General features: G+C 45.8%; 1 protein-coding gene and 1 long non-coding RNA gene across 2 annotated transcripts in view; one reads left to right on the top strand and one right to left on the bottom strand.

Annotated features, from left to right (window-relative positions):
- Nucleotides 1-11457: 11457 nt before the first annotated feature.
- On the bottom strand, nt 11458-18805 carry LOC148686614 (uncharacterized). The gene is made up of 3 exons (XR_015948687.1): nt 18667-18805; nt 13931-14001; nt 11458-13410 (listed from the first exon to the last, which is right to left on the bottom strand). It is a non-coding gene; the product is annotated as an uncharacterized LOC148686614 (long non-coding RNA).
- AR (androgen receptor) overlaps nt 18652-20832 on the top strand; it is a 218707-nt gene continuing 216526 nt past the window's right edge. The window contains exon 1 of the mRNA XM_035113210.3: nt 18652-20563. Within this exon, the coding sequence (XP_034969101.1) occupies nt 19386-20563 (1178 nt within the window). The 5' untranslated portion in view covers nt 18652-19385. The remainder of the gene's footprint in view (nt 20564-20832) is intronic.

Genomic DNA, 20832 nt, shown 5'->3' with positions numbered 1-20832 from the left:
GGAACCCAAAGAGGGCTCACTAATGGTTCCCCAACATCCTATGGGAAAAGGGCAAGTGGGGTGCCGCAGGATTCTGTCCCGGGCCAGTTATTGTTCGGTGTCTTGGGTCATGTTATCCTCAATGAACATTCTCTTCAATTTTGGGGTAGCAACTGCAAATTTTGCAACGTTGTCTGTCACAAATTTGTCAAAACCAGCTAATGATTTTTACTTGACCACACGCATCAGGCTTCTTACATAACAAATGAAGAATAAACTTAGCTCTTGGTTCAGAAAACAAAATTATAGAATTAATAACGCTTTGCAAGATCAGATAAGCTTCCAAGACATGTCTTGGTTTGGTTTAGTTTGTTAGAAAAAGATCCAGAGATAAAATCTAACGGCAACATTTTCTATCTAAGCTGAAAATTGATTATACAGACATGATTGTGTTGAAAGAAATCCCATTGATAATAAAAGAAAAGACTATATTTTCCTGACAGGCATACTTAAGCAGAAAAGAATCCAATGGTGGTGTTCCTTTGAACAACAAAGATTCCTACTTAATACAGTACAGAAAACAAGAGAACTTATGAAGAGATTATATATCTGATATGGAAGAAATACAAATTAAGATGCGGGACTGGGGCCTCCTGGTATGGATATGACAAATTAACTTGCCTGGCTATGGATTACAGTAGAACCTCGGTTTATGAACACCTTGGTTTATAAATTTTCGGTTTACGAACGCCGCGGACCCATCTGGAATGGATTAATTCACTTTCCATTACTTTCAATGGGAAAGTTCGCTTCAGTTTATGAACGCTTCAGTTTAAGTATTCCGCGGACCGTCTGAAACAGATTAATCCACTTTCCATTACTTTCAATGGGAAAGTTCGCTTCAGTTTATGAATGCTTCAGTTTATGAATAAACTTCCAGAACCAATTACACCCATGCTTCGGGTTAAGTACGCTTCAGGTTGAGTACTCCGGACCTGTCTGGAATGGATTAATCCACTTTCCATTACTTTCAATGGAAAAGTTCGCTTCAGTTTATGAACGCTTCAGTTTATGAACAGACTTCCGGAACCAATTGTGTTCATAAACCGAGGTACCACTGTACACAGTTCAAATGTGGAATACAAATGGAACAAAGGCTCTGCAAAAGAGGGGAAAGATATTTCATTATTTGAATAAACTGAAATTGGACTTAATTTGCTTGCAAGATACACATACAGTGATACCTTGGTTTTAGTACAGCTTAGTTTATGAACAACTTGGATTAAGAACGCTGCAAACCCAGAAGTAGGTGTTTTGGTTTGTGAACTTTGCCTTGGAAGCTGAACATGCGCTGCTTCCTGTTGAGTGTGTTCCATTTGTAAATTGAGTCCCCCGCTGCTTATCAGAGGCTTCCTGTTGAGTCTGTCGGCTGTTGAGTCTCGAGCACCCACACAACACAGAGGTGATATTTGGAGCTTTCGTTTTAGCTGGGTTTTTTGCAATTTTGTTTGTGTGGCTTTTTCGTTTTTGTGACTGTGACTTGTTCTTTGTTTTATGGGACTAACTTGTGACTATGGCTTGTGACTTCGTTTTTGTGACTTGTTTTTGTGGCTGTGTGGAACCCAGTTCAGCTACTGATTGATTGATTTTGTGACTGCAGGAATGGATAAAAGCACCCCCATCCAAACAATGACAATCATCAGTGCACGTAAGGGAAAACATGGTTTTAATTTTTATCATCTACAATATTGTCTTATTTATTTTATAGTACAGTACATTGATTATTGCTTTCATTTTATGGATCAATGGTCTTGTTAGATAGAAAAATTCATGTTAAATTGTTGTTTTAGGGGTTGTTTTTAAAAGTCTGGAACGGATTAATCCATTTTGCATTACTTTCTATGGGAAAGCACACCTTGGTTTTAGAACGTTTTGGTTTTGGAACAGACTTCCAGAATGGATTAAGTTTGGGAACCAAGGTACCACTGTATTAGAAAAAAGGATATAAAATCTTGGATTCAAACAAAATCAGGGGAGGATTTTACCACTGCAGGATTAAAGAAAAGAAATGGAGTTGTCTTATATATTGCCAGAAGTTATATTCTTGAATGAAAAAGGCAGATATATTGGGGTACCAAAGAGATTAAACTTTGGTTTAATGAAGATAAATGAACTTTTAAAGAAGATACGTTAAAATGGGAGAAATTAAAATTGTATTTGTTGGGGTCTTCCGCGAGAAGGAAATGGCAGATTGACCATCTCTATCAGCTAGAAGATAATTACTGGTGACTGGTGATAGTCAGACAGATGGTCTGATTATTAAATCACTCTGGAAGATAAGGGTCATCGTGGAAGAAGCGTCAAATGCTTTGATCAAGGCCATTCACTGCTGTCTGAGGCTAGGGGTTAGACGGAGAGAATGCAGATTGTGAAATAGAAATTGCTCCTTTTCAAGGGTTTGGAGGAGAAGGGGAGGGTGGAATCATAAATGCGAGAGATGGAAGAATTGTCTGGATATGGTGTTGATGGAGCTGAGACGGAATAAACTTTGGGAAAACTTTAGTCGTAGCCAGTGCTTTTCTTGTAGAAAAAGTGGTACTGGTACTACATACCCATGAGTACCCCCAGGGGGGGAAAGCACTGGTCCTAGCTTTTATTTAGTTCTATCAGAAATGAAGTATCCTGCATATGATTCAGAAAATTGCACTATTTCAGTCCTTTTTTCTAGAGGGAGTACCACAAATTTAATAGTGTAATTATTTTGAAATGACATACAATTAATATTTGCCATGGTGATACCCAAATACTATACAACAATCCTAAAGGTTAGGTTCTGTTGACAGATCACACCCAGTAGATTTCATAGATGAGAGGAGGAGCAATTAAACCCTCGTCTCCCAGGTCCTAACCACTACATCGCACACTGCCTCAGCCCAGCCGCTTTGAAAAATAAAGGCAGGTACACTGAACTGACAATGCTGCAACCTCTGATTTGTTGTCAGTGAATCTCAAAATACATCATCTTTTCACATCAACTTCAAGAGGGATTTTGTGTTCTTGGACAGGCTGCCTGGCAGCAAAATGAAGAAGGCTCCTTTGTTGTGCTTTGCTGAAAGAAATGTCTAAGATACACGACTGTGGAAAGGCCCTCAGCACAACTGCGGTTTCATCCTGTGCTTTGAAACTCTCCATGGCGACTAGCCGCTGCACCAAGATAAATCAAGAAGCACGGATTTGCTCTGAGGTCCTCACAAGCAGAGGCAGAAATGCTTCTGAATACCAGTTGATGGAGACCACAGAAGGATAGAGAGCTCTTGTGCTTGGATCCTGCTTGCTGGTGTACACTACTCCTGAAGTTTTCAGCAACTGGCATTGGAAAGACTTGCTGCCTCTCACTGGGGAGGCAGAGCACAGCCATCACGACTAGTAACCACTGATAGCCCTCTCCTCTCCATGTATTTGTCTAATCTTCTTTTAAAGCTATCTAGGCTGGTGGCCATCACTGCCTCTTGTGGGAGCGAGTTCCATAGTTTGACTATATTCCGCACAAAGAAGGACTTTATTTCACCTGCCCTGATTTCTTCTGGCATTCAGCTTCACAGGATGTCCATGAGTTCTAGTGTGACGAGAGAGGGATATGAACCCATATGTCCTAGGCATTCCAACCACCGAACCACAGACACTTTCTGGCCACCAGCTGCCAACTTTACGATTCAACATCTGTGTAGTAACTGATTGAACTTAGATCCCTTTGAAATCAATACGCTTGCTATTTTTTTGAATATGTGCAGTTGCTCTCAAAACCTATTTTTGTGGGTGAAAGCAAGGAGTCATGCAACAGGAGCTTTTTTTCTTGGAAATCTATGGTGGAGGGGCTCCCTCTATGTAGATGTTTGCTGCTTAACTGTGCATGCCAAAAACAGTGTAAAGAGATGAAGTGTTGATTAAACAGGCTGTCAGGAAAAGGAGAAGGATCATAGAGTACGGAAGGACACCCAAGGGTCATCTGGCCCAACTCCCTGCAATGCAGGAATGGTTGGAGAGTCACAACCCAAGTTTGGAGCAAGTACTCTTTACTGAAAGAACCCCAGCAGAGATTTAACATGGCTAAACATGCAGCAAAGAAAAGCACAGGAATACTTACATGAGCTGTAAAACCTTTGAAATGTGCCTGTCCAGTGAACTCCAAAAGTATCCCACTTTTAATGGTTCTCTCAAAAGTATGTCAGTTCCTTAGCATACAGATAGACTACGTTTGGCAAGTTATAAAAAAGTTTCGTTGCGAACTCTTCAAAGGTCAGATTCATGTGCTTTACCATACAGCAGTCAGAAAAAGTTGCACAGGCAGTAAAATGTTGCTTGGTTACAGAATGGCAAAAGTTACTAAGCTATGGGAATACAAAAAAAAGGTTAGTTTCAGACTCCATTCTTGTCTGAAACAAAAGAGGCTGGTTAAAGCTATGCTGCTGGAGATAAGAGGTCAGAACTTCTCACACACCAAATTCACATGTAGACAGTCCACAAAAGGCTTGTTGCCCATTTCCTCCCATGGTGAGGGGAAGTGACATAGGCTATGTTTGGCAGGACAGCTCACTCTATGGGCTTTAACCCTTTCGTGCATTAACTAGACACAAGCATGCTAGGGATATATGAAGTTGTTACCCTGCAGGAGGCTCAGCTAAAGAATCATAGGATTGTAGAGTTGGAAGGGACTCTCACACCAAGGTTCATCTAATCCAATCCCCTGCAGTGTAGGAATCACAGCTGAATAATCCTTGACAGACCACTGCTTAAAAATCTCCAATGATGCAGAGCCCCCCACTTTTCAGAAGAGTTCATTCCACTGTAAGGAGGTGGGGCAGAGCTTGTTGGAATCTCTAGGCATGGGGGGCATGGAGGGAACTCCTAAACAAGACACATACACACCCATACATCAAATCTGAGGCTGTTTGAAGAGCTGATCATAGAATCAGAGAGTTGGAGGGTACCCCCAAGGGTCATGCTGTCCAATCCATAGTCAGAATATGCATTGTTAGATTTGGCTGCATATCTCCCACAAAAAGGACTGGTGGAATACAAAGGTTTCTAGCAGGCATTTTAAAAGTTGGCACTGAAAGCACCCAGTGGCAGGGTGTTCCAAAGGACTGGGCTGGTGACACTAAACTAAAGGCTCAGTTTCTCTTTGTTGTCAAATGAGCTCTGCCAACCAGCCATGTCAACTAAACAGAACCTCCATGTTCAAAGACAGTCTTTATTTGGGGGACAGAGAATCTGCATTGTGATTTTATTTGTGCCTTCTTAAATGATTGGGGGTTGCTATGTTTTGCTTTATGTCATTAGTTTTCAGATGTTTTGTCTTTTCTGTCTGGATCCTTTCAGTGAAAGGCGGACTACAAACGCTTTGCATAAGTAAACCAAGCCAAACATCCAAAATCCAGCTGCTAGTGAAATGTGATGCACTTCTATCTGCTGCTTCCCAGAGGCATCTTGGGAAGAGGATTGTGAACTAAGTGTCTTCCTGGTCTGGTTCAAGCTGAGAGCCTGTCTCAAGCTTCATTATCCCAAAATGCTTTGCACCTGCTGCATTGACAACTAGCACCTGGCATCAGAAAAGATACAAATAAACAAGTGAAAGGAATTAGCTGGGGTATGGGAATAGATCCTCTTCTCTCTTGCCTCAATGACCCTTTCTGTTCCCTGAAAATATCCAGTTGGGCAGCTGTCCAGCAAAGCTCTTAAGCACATGCTTAAGTTTCAGACTGCGAGAAATCCCACTGACTTCACAATGGGGAAGTGTTGTGGTTCCCCCCTGTTTCCCCCCCAGCAAGTCCTCAGGTTTGCTGATGCTTCTGACAAATGAAACATCTGTCTTTGATTTACAAGCCCTGCCAGACTCCCCTGATGAGGTTGAGGCAACAACTAGCGGTGACCTCATGCAACAAGAAAAGAGCTGGTTCAATGGATGCAGCTTTCCGCAGCTGGATTCTGGCCACAGTGGTGTGATATTCTAAGAGTGCTATTATTTTTACCCTGACTGTGTATTTCCATTCTGACTAAAGCAGAAGTACACTAGATCGTAACAGCTGGAGGCAGAACTGCTTCTGAACATCAGTTGCTAGAAGCCACAAGAGGGGAGGGTTTGCTCCTGTGCTCAATTCCTGCTGGTGGATTTCCCATTGAGGCACCTGGTTTGCCACTGTGAGAACATGATGCTGGACAAGGTGGGTCATTGGCCTGGTCCAGCAGGCTCTTCTAATGACCTTACGGAAACCACAGGAGGGGAGAGTGCTTGTTACAGGGAACCAGGCAGAGGGCCTTCTTGGTAGTGGCACCCGCCCTGTGGAACGCCCTCCCACCAGATGTCAAAGGGAAAAACAACTACCAGACTTTTAGAAGACATCTGAAGGCAGCTCTGTTTAGGGAAGCTTTTAATGTTTGATGGACTATTGTATTTTAATATTTTGTTGGAAGCCACCTAGAGTGGCTGGGGAAGCCCAGCCAGATGGGCGGGGTATAAATAAATAAATAAACAAACAAACAAATAAATAAATAAATAAATAAATAAATAAATTCCTGTTTTGGGGCTTCCACAGGCACCTGGTTGGCCACTTGGAGGACAAGATGCTGGACTAGATGGGCCACTGGCCTGATTTAGCAGGCTCTTCTCACATTCTTATGTTCCTATGACAGGGAATGATTGAACAGTGGTGGCAGTAGCTGATGTAGATACCATTGGTTTTTTAAAAAGAAGTTAACAAACCTCTTTAAAACTTTTAGAACATTATTTTTTCTCTAAAGTTTAAATACCGCTTGATGGTATATATATAAAAAAACACCTCAAAGCAGTTTACAGAGAGAACAAAGCAATAAAATGATTCGTAAAAAAAAACACAAGACTTTCAAAAAATTAAAACCAACAATCACAGAATCATAGAATTGTAGAGTTTGAAGGGACCCCAAGGGTAATCTAGTCAAACTCCTTGCAATGCAGGAATTGGAGCTAAAGCATCCACGACAGATGGCCACCTAACCTCTGCTTAAAAACCTCCAAGGAAGGAGAGTCCACCACCTCCCAAGGGAAAACACTCCGCAGTTGAACAAATGCAAAGTAGGTGTTGAGTAGTTGCAGCTTCTCTCTGTCACCCAGTAGCATTTCTCTGTCTTCTCCAGGCAATCAGCTAAGGCACAGCCGCCTTCTAGATATCTAGAAAGCTTGCCTAAACAAAAACGTTTCAGCAGGCACCAAAAAGCATACAGGAAAGGCACCTGCCTTGTTTCAATAGGCAGGGATTTCCAAAGTCTGGGCCTCAACAGACTAAAAGATCAATTTCTTAAAAACCATGGAACTGGTTTTATCTGACACCTGTAGCATAATAAATGATTATTATTCCTTCCAATTTAGGGGCAGAAGGTAGGAACAGCATGGGGAGAACATGAGATCAGAGGTTTGGAGAGAGGTGAGAGGGATGGAGCTGGTGAATAGTATCAGGGAAATGAGGGGTTCAGAGGGAGAGGGTAAAAAGTGTAGCATTTGCAATGTGTTTAGTATGGTGGGCCCAGTCTTGTGCAACATTCTCCCATCAGACAAGTGACCTCCTTGTTGAACTTCACGTGCTTGGCAAAGCCTTCCTTTTATTTCAGTAGGCATTTTAAGTAAGCTGCTCCCGACTGTCTGGTGAATTTTAACTGACTTTATCCTCCTCCTCTCTTCTTCACTGAACACCACTTAGAAACGACTGCATTAATCAGTATATTAAATGTTGTGAAATAAATGCAACAGTATCCTTTTCTTGGTTAAGTTTCCTCTTTTTTATGATTGTACGTAGGTTGCATTAAACGATTTTCAGTGTTTTGCTTTAATGCTGTAACACTCCCTGGGACTTGAGGGAGAATAAATTAATAATAATAACAGTGAGAAGCCAGCCCTGCAATGCCATTTATTTAGTTATTTATTGAATGTATATCCCATCCTTTTCTCCAGGAAGATGATTTTTGTTATTGTTTTTATTATGTATTTTATGTTTTTTATCTTGCTTTTTTATGTTATGGACTGACCTGAGATCTACGGGTGATGCGGGCCACGTACGAGGAAATTCTGACAAAAACTGAAAAAGGCTGGAGACTGAAACCCTATGAAGAAATTAAAGAGGTATTAACAGGATGGATACAATACCATCAAATAAATGATGTTCTTAGAGAAGATAGGAAAATAGGATTTGAGGATAAAAGGTCCAAATTTCAAATAGAAGTGCTAGAAGGCAAAACAAAGCTTCTGTCAAAAATGTATGATCTGTTGTTAGAGTGGTATACAAAAGATGAGTTGACAAAAGAGGTGATGATTAAATGGGCAAAGGACTTTGGGCATAATATTGAATATGACGTGTGGTTGAAATTATGGAATCAAACTTTAAGATTTACAGCATGTACTGCCCTGAAAGAAAATATATATAAGATGATTTATAGATGGTACCTAACACCAGTTAAACTAGCTAAAATGTATAGAATGAGTGATAAAGCATGCTGGAAATGTAAAGACAAAGACGGTGAATTTTATCATATGTGGTGGACATGCGATAAGGTAAAAAGATTTTGGGAGATGTTATACAATGAATTGAAAAAGATGTTTAAATATACTTTTCCAAAAAAACCAGAAGCATTTTTGTTAGGAATAATAGGAGGAGAGATTAGAAAAGAAGATCAAGTACTGTTTATGTATGCGACAACCGCGGCTAGGACATTATTAGCCCAAAAATGGAAATTACAGGAATTACCAACAATCGATGAGTGGCAGATGAAAATGATGGAATATGCTGAAATTGCTAGATTGACTTGTAAGATCCGTGACCAAGGTGAGACGAAGTTTCAAAAGGACTGGAGTAAATATGTGGACTATATGGAGAAAAACTGTAGATCTTTAAAAACACTTGCAGGACTGAAATAAATCCTACGAATTGACTAAAAGGGTAAAAAGGAACTGCAAAAAACGGAGTTAACAAGAAACCCGCATGAAGGGAGGGGAGGAAGTCTTAGCTCGGCAGGGCAAGATGTAAGAGGGAAATATAAGATGTTTTGTACAAAAGATTGTTCTTTTTTTATTTTAATTTGTTAAATTGGAAAATTGAATAAATTTATTTGAAAAAAAAGAGATCTACGGGTGATGGGCAGTATACAAATTTTATAAATAATCAAGGTGGTGTATACATGGCTCTTTCTCCCCCCCCCCATCCCATGTAGTTCCCACAACAACCTTGTGGGGTAGGTTAGGCTGAGGTGGGTAGCAGAAGGGGGAGGGGAAATATTTGTGGTCCTGGGGTTGTAGTTCAGTGGTAGAACATATGCCTTGCAAACACATCACCTTACCCTGTATATAGCCACTTGACCGCTTCAATCTGAGCAACTGGCACATAATACTTATTCCACGTTTGGAAGAAATTGATCTTTTAGTGTGGCAGCACCTGTTGTTGTTGTTGACATCCGGCAGTGTTGAATTCAGGCAGTGTTGACATCAGGCGGGTTGCCTTCACTGTATTCTTTTCGGCACCTGCTAAAAAGATTTTTATTTTATTTTATTTAGGCAGACATGTAGGATATCTTTAATCTGAAAGCTTTAATCTGTTTTTAGTTTACCGGTGGTGCTATTGTTTTAATGTTTTAAATAAGTTATTTTTAGCTGATAATTTTATTGCTTCCCCCCCTCCCTCCTCCTCAGATGCTTTGAGGGTTGTTTCTTTGACAATCAAGTGGTGTATTTTATGAAATAAATATTTTTTTTGAATTATTTTTTGAATTGTGAAATAAATAAATAACTATTTATTCAGTATTTATTCGGGTGCCTTCTCGGTAGTGGCACCCACCCTGTGGAACGCCCTCCCACCAGAGGTCAAAGAGAACAACAACTACCAGAACTTTAGAAGGCATCTCAAGGCAAGCCCTGTTTAGGGAAGCTTTTAATGTTTGATGGATTTCTGTATTTTAATATTTTGTTGGAAGCCGCCCAGAGTGGCTGGGGGAACCCGGCCAGATGGGCGGGGTATAAATAATAAATTGTTGTTGTTGTTGTTGTTGTTGTTGTCGTCGTCGTCGTCAGCATCTTCCAGTAAGGCTAGGGAGAGACTGCAGACAGCTGCATGCCACCTCAACCTCCACAGCAATGTGAGATTCCAGGGGTTCCAGGTGTTTACCCAGGATTCATGTTCACTTCCTGGATGAGGCACAGCAGAGACTGTGTTGACTTTATGTTATATTGTTTATCTACACATATATACAACCTGAGCCTGTGATGGAGGGTTCCACAGCATCGACACCAATAGGGTCTGACTCGCTACAAGGCAGCTTCGGATGTGTCTGAATATGCAGCTTTCCACCCACCACCAAACTGGGGCTCAAAAGTTTGCTCACATTGTTTACAAGATGAGCATTTTTATATCTCTTCCTGGTACATCTTTGCCTGAAAGGGCAAACACCCTATTTGCTCAGTAATCAGCGCAACACAAACTGTTGTAAGAGAAATGAATACAACAGATAGTAGGTGAGAATAGCTTTTGGCAAAGTGTAATGGTTAGGAAATGTTCAGTGTTTTATTACTGCTATTAAGAAGAAGGAAAAAACACATTTGTAAAAAATAATGCATACAGATTAAATATAAAAAAAATAAGAAGACCCCTGCTAGATCAGGCCAATAGCCCGTCTCTAATCCAGCTGTTTTCACAGAGGCCAAGTGGTTACGAACTTAATTCATTCCGGAGGTCCGTTCTTAACCTGAAACTGTTCTTAACCTGAGGTGCGCTTTCGCTAATGGGGCCTCCTGCTGCTGCCTGCCGCCGCAGCGCTATTTCTGTTCCCATCCTGGGGCAAAGTTCGCATCCCGGAGCAACAACTTCCGGGTTAGCAGAGTTTGTAACCCAAAGCGTTTGTAACCCAAAGCGTTTTTAACCCGAGGTACCACTGTACTCCAACAGGAAGCCTGCAATCAGGATTAAAGCACAAGGATTAAAATCTTAGGCAAACCTACCCAGGGATCTAGAATGCTGGTGTGTTTTAGTTTATTGCTTCTTTTAATTTTTTGAATGTTAACCCTTTTAACCCTGTCATGGACTAGCTGGATGCTGAGGGATGTTGGGAGCTCCAGCTGGGGACACCCTCCCCCCAAGGGAAGAAGGCTCAGAGCCAGGGAGCTAGTGGTGGGACTATGACGAGTAGTCGGAAGGAGAAGAGGGAACAGACTGTAAGGAGGAGGTGTCGGAAGCTGAAGAGGTAACAGGGTTTAGTGAGCAGGGAGAGGCTGTGGCAGAGAGCAGTCCAGAGGCAGAAGCAGAGGCTGCATGGGGGGGGGGCAAGAGGCAGAGATGAGGCAGGCTGCTGAAGAAGCCAGGGAGCCTTCCACCCCTGCTAAGACCAGGTGCCCTCCCTGCTTGTCTCCCAGAACCCACAGAGGTATGAAGAGGGTGCTTGTAGTAAGTGATCATTTGGCCAGAAAAGCAGCCGGAAAATATTTTTTAATAAATACAATTTGAGCCTAGATTTCCATATATACAAACAAATCAGCACATGCAAATGTTACAGAATAATGGAATTGTAGAGTTGGGAGGACTCCAAGGATCATCTAGTCACACCACCTGCAATGCAAATTTATGTCAAACTTATGCCATAGGCCTGTGCACAAGTCTTCTAAGTGCTTTGAACTTTGGGGAATGGTGATTCTTAGTGTGAGATTCAGGCCATATATATGGATGCGAAGATGAAAAATATTTCTGCCATTGACATACCAGGTAGCCTTATGCTTCTTAGGACCCCAATACGTCAAGGACCACCTTTCCCCATAGGAATCAACCGAGATTCTGTTATTGTTATCTGATGCTCTTCTCCATGTGCCCCTTGTGGGGACAACACAAGAGTGGGGCCTTCTGGGTGGTGGCTCCCTATTTGTAGAATGCTCTCCCTGGGGAACCCTGCCTGGTGCCCTCATTACATACAGGTGAGTCCCCACTAACATGGGGGTTATGTTCCAAACCCACAGACATAAGTGAAATGTCTGTAAGTGGGGAGCACTCTGGAAACGTCCTCATGGCTCGTGAGGAGACCCTCCCCAGAGGAGGTCCTCTTCGGGCTCTTTGGACAGTCTCTTTGTGAGCCATGGACTTTCCTACTCTCTCTCACCAGCAACTACACAGCAACTACAACAACCCAGAACTGTCCTTTTAGATTGATCACTTATGCTGGTTTCAATGTGCAGATGGCTTCTTTGTTTAAAACAACTGTATGTCACTCTGCCATAGGGGGGAAAAGGATGGATGGATAGATGCATTAGTTTATGATACAAAGAGGCCCCTTTGTACCTCTAGTTTCAATAGCCCTTTCCTGCTTTTTAAAGAGATTCAATCCAGCACGTAAGAGTTTAGCTACACCTGCTCTGGGACATTCAAAGGCTTGGATTCTGACAAGTGGGATTGTATTAGAACTGAACTCAGACAGAGGAAGAGAAAATATGTTTTGACTGGGGTAAAGCATTTCACAATAAATTGGGGGATATTTCCCCCCACCCCTAGTCCTGAATGCAAATGATATAGAAAATTAGCATATTTTCCCTCTGCAGTCCTTACCACACACAGTAAACTTTATTGCACAAAATCACAGCAGTTGGAACTGCAAAGTCATTCCGATCTGAAATTCCGCACACATCTTACTGAAATGGAGAGAGGCTCCGAGACAATTCATTTGTGTCTGCCTTTCCGACGCAAGCTCCTTGTTAACTGAGCCATTGCCATGCTATAGTCCCTCTTCACACAGCACATAGTTAAAACTATGGAACTTGCTCCCGCTGGAGGAAATGATGCCCCACAACCTAGATGGCTTTAAAGGAGTTTGGATGAATTGATGGAGGAGAGGGCTGCTGGCAACTGCTAGACATGACGGCTCTGATCTGCTGCCACAGTCGGAGGCTGCAATGCTTCTGAATAGCAGTTGCTGGAAACCACAGGCTGGGAGGGTGCTCTTACAGCCTTTGACCATGGAGGAAGCACATAGACACCATGCCTAGTAGTTTATCCTCTATGAATTATTAGAACATAAGAAGAGCCTTCTGGATCAGGCCACTGCCCCATCTAGCCCATCACCCTGTTGTCACAGTGGCCAACCAGATGCCCCAATGGGAAGCCCATAATCAGGACATGAGCATGCTCCCCTCCTGAAGTTCTCAGCACCTGGCATTCAGATGCATTGCTGCCTCCCACTGTGGAGGGCAGAGCATAGCCCTCAAATCTCAGCCTCCTCGTTTCCAGGCTAAACATCCTCAGCTCCCTTTGTAATAACAATTTAATAAGCAAATTATATCACCAAAATGTGTGATGCTTGAGGTTCAGGGTTCAACAGATAATGATGTTGTGGGTTTGGATGGTCCGTCTGGATGATGTCCTGAGCCCATTTCTTGGGATCCTGTACCCAGTGAGGGTTAGAATGTAAGAGAGGACTTTGCTGAACTAGTCTGACAAAACAATTGTTACAACAGCAAACAGCAAGTAACTCGTCCTGACAAAAATACAGACTTTTATCGTGCCATGTGTTAAAGTTTAATTTGATTACTCTAAGAGATCACACCACATTTTCCCATGAGTGTTGGGTGGATTCATGCCACAGTCTGAACAATTTATGTGTTCCTTAAACATTTGCCATATGTTATAAAAGGAATATGGATTGTGTTTGCCCTTTGCTGCTCTCACCTGGCATGTTGGTTTCTCAGCCAATGCTATTGAACATACTCGGTTATATCAAGAATCAATGTTCAGCCCATCTGGCTATCTCCATACGAGCAGCAGTCAATAGAAAGGCTAAGAGGTCATCTTTAGGATAATCACAAGCAGACGGGATCCTAAGTCAATGTGTAGCTTAATTGTGGGTAGAAAGAAGGGGGGGACACAGCACCACCCCAAGTTAAAAATCTTGCATTTAAACGCACCTTGCAGATGAATTTTGGTTGAGTTACCAGGAGGATTTCCAAAAGGCAAACATTTCTTACTTGCTTGTTCTCTGGATTTTGAAAAAAAGAAAACGCCAGAAAGATATTTCATTAGATTTGTATTCCCATTTCCATGCCTCATATTTTTTTAAGAAATCAAAGAAAAAATGGACCTAAACTTAAGCAGGTTTTGTCTGTTTTGCCCACAGAATGGGAAGAAATTTAAACAGAGCCCAAGTAGGCATTTTTTCCTAGAAAATATAAATACAACATATAAAATTAGGCCATAAAATTAGGGCTGATGGATTGGCTAGCTGGGCTCGCCCACTTGCTTGCTTATTTAGCTCCTGGCAGCCAGCACCCCCTGGCCAGCCCCAGAGGCACCATTCACCTGCGGAGCTTGTAGCCAGGGCTACTGCAGCAAACAGCCACACAAACCTTTGGGGGGCATCAGAGGAGGGAGGGAAGGAAAGAGGGACAGAGGCCAGGGCTGCCCGCAGCACCCCTGACCATCATTCAAAGCACCCCAGGGTGCCACAACACACTGGTTGAAAACCACTGGACTATAGGAGTAGTGGGAGTAAAGGCACTTGCTGGTCTTGGGAAAACACACATTAAAACACACACACACACACACAAGGCACTGGCTTCCCACAACTGGGAGACCACTGGAGGGCATGTGCATTCTCTATGGAGATTTAACTAGCGGTGGTGTCGTCTCATTATCAGAGGTGGACAAATGGCGGACTCACACACAGCCCTCTTATAGAATTATAGAATCAGAGTTGGAAGAGACCACAAGGGCCATCCAGTCCAACCCCCTGCCAAGCAGGAAACACCATCAAAGCATTCCTGACAAATGGCTGTCAAGCCTCTGCCTAAAGACCTCCAAAGAAGGAGACTCCACCATGCTCCTTGGCAGCAAATTCCACTGTCAAACAGCTCTTACTGTCAGGAAGTTCTTCCTAATTTTTAGGTGGAATCTTCTTTCTTGTAGTTTGAATCCATTGCTCCGTGTCCGCTTCTCTGGAGCAGCAGAAAACAATCTTTCTCACTCCTCTATATGGCATCCTTTCATATATTTGAACATGGCTATCATATCACCCCTTAACTTTCTCTTCTCCAGGCTAAACATACCCAGCTCCCTAAGTTGTTCCTCATAAGGCATCGTTTCCAGGCCTTTGACCATTTTGGTTGCCCTCCTCTGGACACGTTCCAGCTTGTCAGTATCCTTCTTGAACTGTGGTGCCCAGAACTGGACACAGTATTCCAGGTGAGGTCTGACCAGAGCAGAATACAGTGGTACTATTACTTCCCTTGATCTAGATGCTATACTCCTATTGATGCAGCCCAGAATTGCATTGGCTTTTTTAGCTGCTGCATCACACTGCTGACTCATGTCAAGTTTGTGGTCTACCAAGACTCCTAGATCCTTTTCACATGTACTGCTCTCAAGCCAGGTGTCTCCCATCCTGTATTTGTGCCTTTCATTTTTTTTGCCCAAGTGTAGTACTTTACATTTCTCCCTGTTAAGATTCATCTTGTTTGCTTTGGCCCAGTTGTCTAATCTGTTAAGGTCATTTTGAAGTGTGATCCTGTCCTCTGGGGTATTAGCCACCCCTCCCAATTTGGTGTCATCTGCAAACTTGATTAGGATGCCCTCAAGCCCAGCATCACCCTCAGCCTTCGCTTTTGCGCCCCTTTGTTCCCGTGAGAAGCTGCCGCCACGCTCCATCTCTCTGTCTCGTAATGTAGCACAGCTCTTTTCTATGCTTCTCCTCTTCTTCACCGCCTCAATGCCTCTCTCCCACCCCCAACTCGGGCGCATGGAGCCCGCAGCAGAAGAGCGCCTCAGGCTCTTCTGCTGTAGGCAGCTCGGGGCGAGCATTGATTGAGCAAGTGAGCCAGAAAGAATCTCTCTGGCTCGCATCTTGGTTTAAATACCCCCCCCCCAGCCAGCGGATTGGCTGGCTGCAACTTTGAAGTGGCCAGGACCTCCAGTGCTGCTCGCTGCCATGGTGCCTGCCATGTTGCCTCACCGGAAGTCCCCAGGCATAAATCCGGGGACATTAATTAAAATCCAGGGACATATTTTGTCCAGGGACAGATTGGTGAATCTGGGGACTCTCCCTGGGAACCGGGGACTTCTGGTAACCCTAAACCAGATGCCTGTGGTAAAACAGGATACAAGTGCCATTGCAACTCTCCCCTCCTTCAATTTCCAGCAACTGGTGCTCAAAAGCCTTGCAGCTTCCAACAATGGAGGTCAGAGCATAGCCATCATGGCTAGCAGCCATCCACAGCCCTCTCATCCTCCATGAATTTGTCTAATCCTCTTGTAAAGCCATCTGAATTAGAGGCCATCACCACTGCCTGTGGGAGGGAGTTGCATAATTTAACTACGCATTGTGTGGAGAAATTTATCTGTCCTAAATCTTCCCACATTCAGTTTCATTGGATGCCCATGAGTTCCAGTGTTACAGAAGTCAGACACAGCACGGCTGCTGCAAAATAAATAAATAAATAAATAAACAAATAAGAAAGACATGCAGGTGGGTGGTCTGGGGAGGAGGCTCAACCTGAGAATCCCGATGCAGATTTGTTTCCTTTCTTTGCTTATATTAATCCCTCTGGCTTCTCAATCTTTATTGTCGTATTTCAATACCATTTGATAATCGGGGAAATACAATTTTGGGGGGGCTATGCCGGTTTGCTGTTGTGTCTAATTTTTTTTTCTTTCAGAGTATTTATTTTCATTTTATAATGTACAGTCGTACCTTGGATCCCGAATGCCCTGGAAGTCGGACATTTTGGCTCCCAAACGCTGCAAACGCGGAAGTGAGTGTTCCGGTTTGTGGACACTCTTTTGGAACCCGAACGTCCGACGGGGCTTCTGCGACTTCTGGTTGGCTGCAGGCGCTTCCTGCAGCCAATGAGAAGCCACAATTTGGTTTTCGAACGGAAGTCGAATGGACTTCTGGAACAGATTCCAAGGTATGACTGCATATAGAACAGAGAAAACAATTGTAACAGCAGGTGATAATTGGAAAAAAGAGGAAAACAAACCATAAAATAGGCACAGAGAATGAGCATACTTACACATGGGTTAAAGCAGCAAGGTCTAAGTAAGGAGCATCAGCATTATCAGATTAGCTAGTTACAAGGAGTCATATAATATGTCCTGAGCTGCAGATGTGGTGTTCAGCTTATTTTTTAGTTGCTGGTTTGTTAATAGCGCTTTATAGATTGCTATTGTTTCACTGATGATTTGTTAATTTTTATGACTTACGTTGTACCTTTAATGTTCCGTTTTGTTCTTGCTATTTATTGTCACACACAGAAAGAGCTTTATTGCAGCCAATAGACCCGAAATACACGGTACTTGTTGTCTGTAAGCTGCTTTGGGAATTCATTTGAATGGAAAGAAATTCTGAGCTTGCTCACACTACCACTCGTGCACAGGTCTGAGAGGTATTCCACCTGCCCCAACCACTTTCTTCAGGAAAACCCGCTCTTTACCACTGTATTGGAACTAATGTCAACCCACAGAAAAACCAACTGACATTTGCTCCAAATCAGCAGTGAATCCTTTTCCCAAGGAGAGGAGTGGGACAAGCAGAAATGTGTACGAACCCATAGAAATACATTCACTCACTCACTCACTATACTGGTAGTTCCAGATTTGCCAGGCTTGTTAGGAAGGCTGGTTTGCTGTTGCTATTTCACTGTGATGCCTTTTCCCTTTCTCTTCATTGCTTACCTGCTTTATTTCAGTGTCTATATATGCTTTTGCATGTAACAAAAACTCAATACGAGGTTTTTAAGGAACGCCTGCCATTGGAGCAGCCACCCTACAATATGCAGCCACCTGGAAACACCCCACAAGTTGCAAGCCTTGCCCCAATTTGCTGGAACACCCCAGTGCATGGAGCAATCAACGCTCCAGATGTTGCTGTTGGTTGGATGGCTAGAGCATTTATATCCAACCTTAGGTTTTTCCAAGAAGCACACACAAGTCTCCCCCTCATTTAATTCCCACAACAGCCCTGTGAGGTAAGACTGAGAGAGGCAGTGCTTGGCCCCCAATGCTGCACTCAAAACTTCATGGCAGAGTGTGGGGATTAGAATCTTAGTGTCTCGCAAGTCCTAGTCCCACGCTCTAACCATTATGAAGCACCACTATGATTGCATAGCGCTGTAGCGACTACAGCGGCGTCGCACGTTCGCTACTGCTGAGCGATCCCTAGATCGGTATCTGAGGCTTTGCGAGCGCTTTGAGTGAGCTCTGAACCCGCGCTCCCTTGCGTGGAGAGGCTTCTCTGCAAGCTCCGGCGTCGGACACGTGGTGGAACTCGGCATGCATATGTGCCGAGCAGTTGCCAAGAAGGCACAGCAGTGCCGAGCGGCCCCGGATCGGCGCAACCTTGCCCGCTGTACGCAGTTAAAGCGCGGCTTGAGATCTCTTGAGGCCATCGAGCCAGACTGCCGAGCAGGGGAAAGCGAGAGCGAGCAAGGCGCGGCGCAGCGCTTTCAGGCGGAGCGAGAGTGCAGAGCCAATCTCCTCCCCGGAATCGGAGTCCAAAGGGGCGGGAAGGGAAACGCATAAAACCCGAGCGAAGGCGGACCGGCTTCCTTCTCCCCCGCCCTGTCCACGATCCTCCGGAGGCGCGCCGGGCGACAGCAGCGGAGCCGAGCGCGGGAGCGCGCGGCGTGGCCAGCCCAGGGAAGCCACTTACTTTTACTGCTTCTATCCCACCAACCGCGACTTGTTGCCGATCTCTCCGCCCCGGATCCAAGGGATCTCCTCGGCCGCTGCGCCGATTGGGCGACTAGCATCGCTGCTCCTCCCCGGCCTGCCGGCTCGCCAGCCTCCGTCTCCGCCCTCCCTCCGCGCCCGGGTTCACCTTCTCCGGGCGGCCCGGCTTGCCTCCAAAGCGTCCGTCCGTCCGCGGAGCTTGCAAGTAAAGGAGGGGGTGTGCGGGCCGCGGCGCTCTCTCTCCTCCAGCCGCTCTCTCTCTCCCGGCTGTAACCTCAGCTCACCCCTGCGAGAGAGGCATCAGTTTGCAATTGCAACAGCAACAACTGCCAACGGCTGCGTCTTTGCTCCGGCTGGGAAAGTTGAAAAAAACAAAAAAGAACAACAAAAACGGCGGACTAGCGCCTTGACTTCTGCTTTTCCCCAGGCGGGGGGCGTCGGACCTGAGCGGCCAGGGCCGACCGGCTCTTCTCTGGCACACCACTGACACTGCACCTGCTCCAATTTCGGAGCGCCTCGCGCGTGCCCCGACGGCCCAAGGGATGGCCCTGCTGGTCGCCGTCGGAAGCTGGTAGAAAAGCCCGGTTCTCGCAGCTGACACCCCGCCCAGTCGAGGAGTCTCCACAACCTACCTGGAGCCAGAGAAAAACACACCAGGCAGACCCCCACACCCCTTGCCGTCCAGCCACAGGAGAGATCATGGAGGTGCACGTCGGTCTGGGCAGAGTCTATCCTCGGCCGCCGGCGAAAGCTTTTCGAAGTGCCTTCCAGAACCTGTTTCAGAGTGTCCGCGAAGCGTTCCAGAGCCCTGGACTCTTGCGGGAGGAGGCTGGCCCCAGCCACCAGGCGTCGGCGTCCGCGACGGCGGGGTCATCTTCCTCGGGGTCCCACTTGCAAGAGCCCAGCGCCCAGCAGCAAGACCCGGCTTCGCCCTCTTACCTGCCGCTGGAGGAGCAGCCCCAGGTGAGCAAAACACTGCAGCCCCCCGATGAGCGGGAGGCGTCCGCGTCCGCGTCCGCCCCGTCCTCTCTGGCCCTGCTAGGAGGCCCCTCTTTCCAGAGTTGCCCGGGAGACTTCAAAGACATCCTGGGTGAGAGCAGTCTTCTGCAGGCGGCGGAAGGAAGCGAGCCCCGCGGAGGAGGCGAGGAAGCCCCATCTGACAAAACTGACTACCTGGGGGAGAGCGCCAAGGAGCTGTGCAAAGCCGTCTCCGCCTCCATGGGCTTGGCGGTGGAAGCGCTTGATGCGCCCGGCGTCGGCGAGGTGGCGGCGACCCGCGGCGACTGCATGTTCGCTGGCGCGCACGCTCGGCCCCTAACTCTGGGCGGCTGCAAGATCGTAGAAGCCGAGGAGGGAGGCACTGGTGGCGGCGCTGGCGGCGAGGGCGCGCTGGCCATGGACGTGCCAGGGCACATGAGCCTCTACAAGAGCTCTCCGGAGCTGGAGGAGCCGTCGGGAGCCTTCCCGAACCGAGACTACTACAACTTCCAGCTGGCCCTGGCCTCACATGGGCGCATCAAGCTGGAGAGCCCCTTGGAGTACGCACCCAGCGGTACCGTTTGGGGGCCGCAGTGCAGGCGCGCCGGGGACGTGCCTGCTGCCTTGGCGCCCCACTATGCCGGCCCTCCCGGCCCCGGCTGGCACCCCTTCTTCACCGAGGAAGGGCAGCTCTACGAAGGCGCACCCCCGGCCTCCTTCGGCTACGCCAGGAGCCAGGGCCCGCCGTCTGGGCAAGAGTGCGCAGAGCTCCCACCGTCAGAGGTATGGTACCCCGGGGGCGTAGTGGGCAGGATGCCCTTCGCCCCTGCCGCCGGCTGCATCAAGACGGAGCTCACCCCGTGGATGGAGGGCTACCCGGGAGCCTACGGAGACATGAGGTAAAGGGCTAACGGGCTTAGACATTACTGCCAAGGGCTGGTAGGGTTTTGCAAAACACTTGCAGGCAGGTTGGAGGGGAAAGATCCCAGGTTTGCAAAAAGAAGAGGGGATGTTTGCAACCAGGTTTTTTAATTAAGCCTGGTTTGGGGGTGGGGTGCATGACCTTTTTCATCTCCTGAAATTTCCTTGGGTGTAAATTGGTGCAGGGCAGGGGTCCAAAGGAGGGCTTCAACCTAATGGTTGCTGGTTCAAGGCCCACACTGCTCTG

Source organism: Zootoca vivipara, chromosome Z2, assembly GCF_965207765.1.
Source record: "Zootoca vivipara chromosome Z2, rZooViv2.hap1.1, whole genome shotgun sequence".
NCBI classification, from domain to species: Eukaryota; Metazoa; Chordata; class Lepidosauria; order Squamata; family Lacertidae; genus Zootoca; species Zootoca vivipara.
This window is presented reverse-complemented; position numbering and strand designations above follow the sequence as displayed.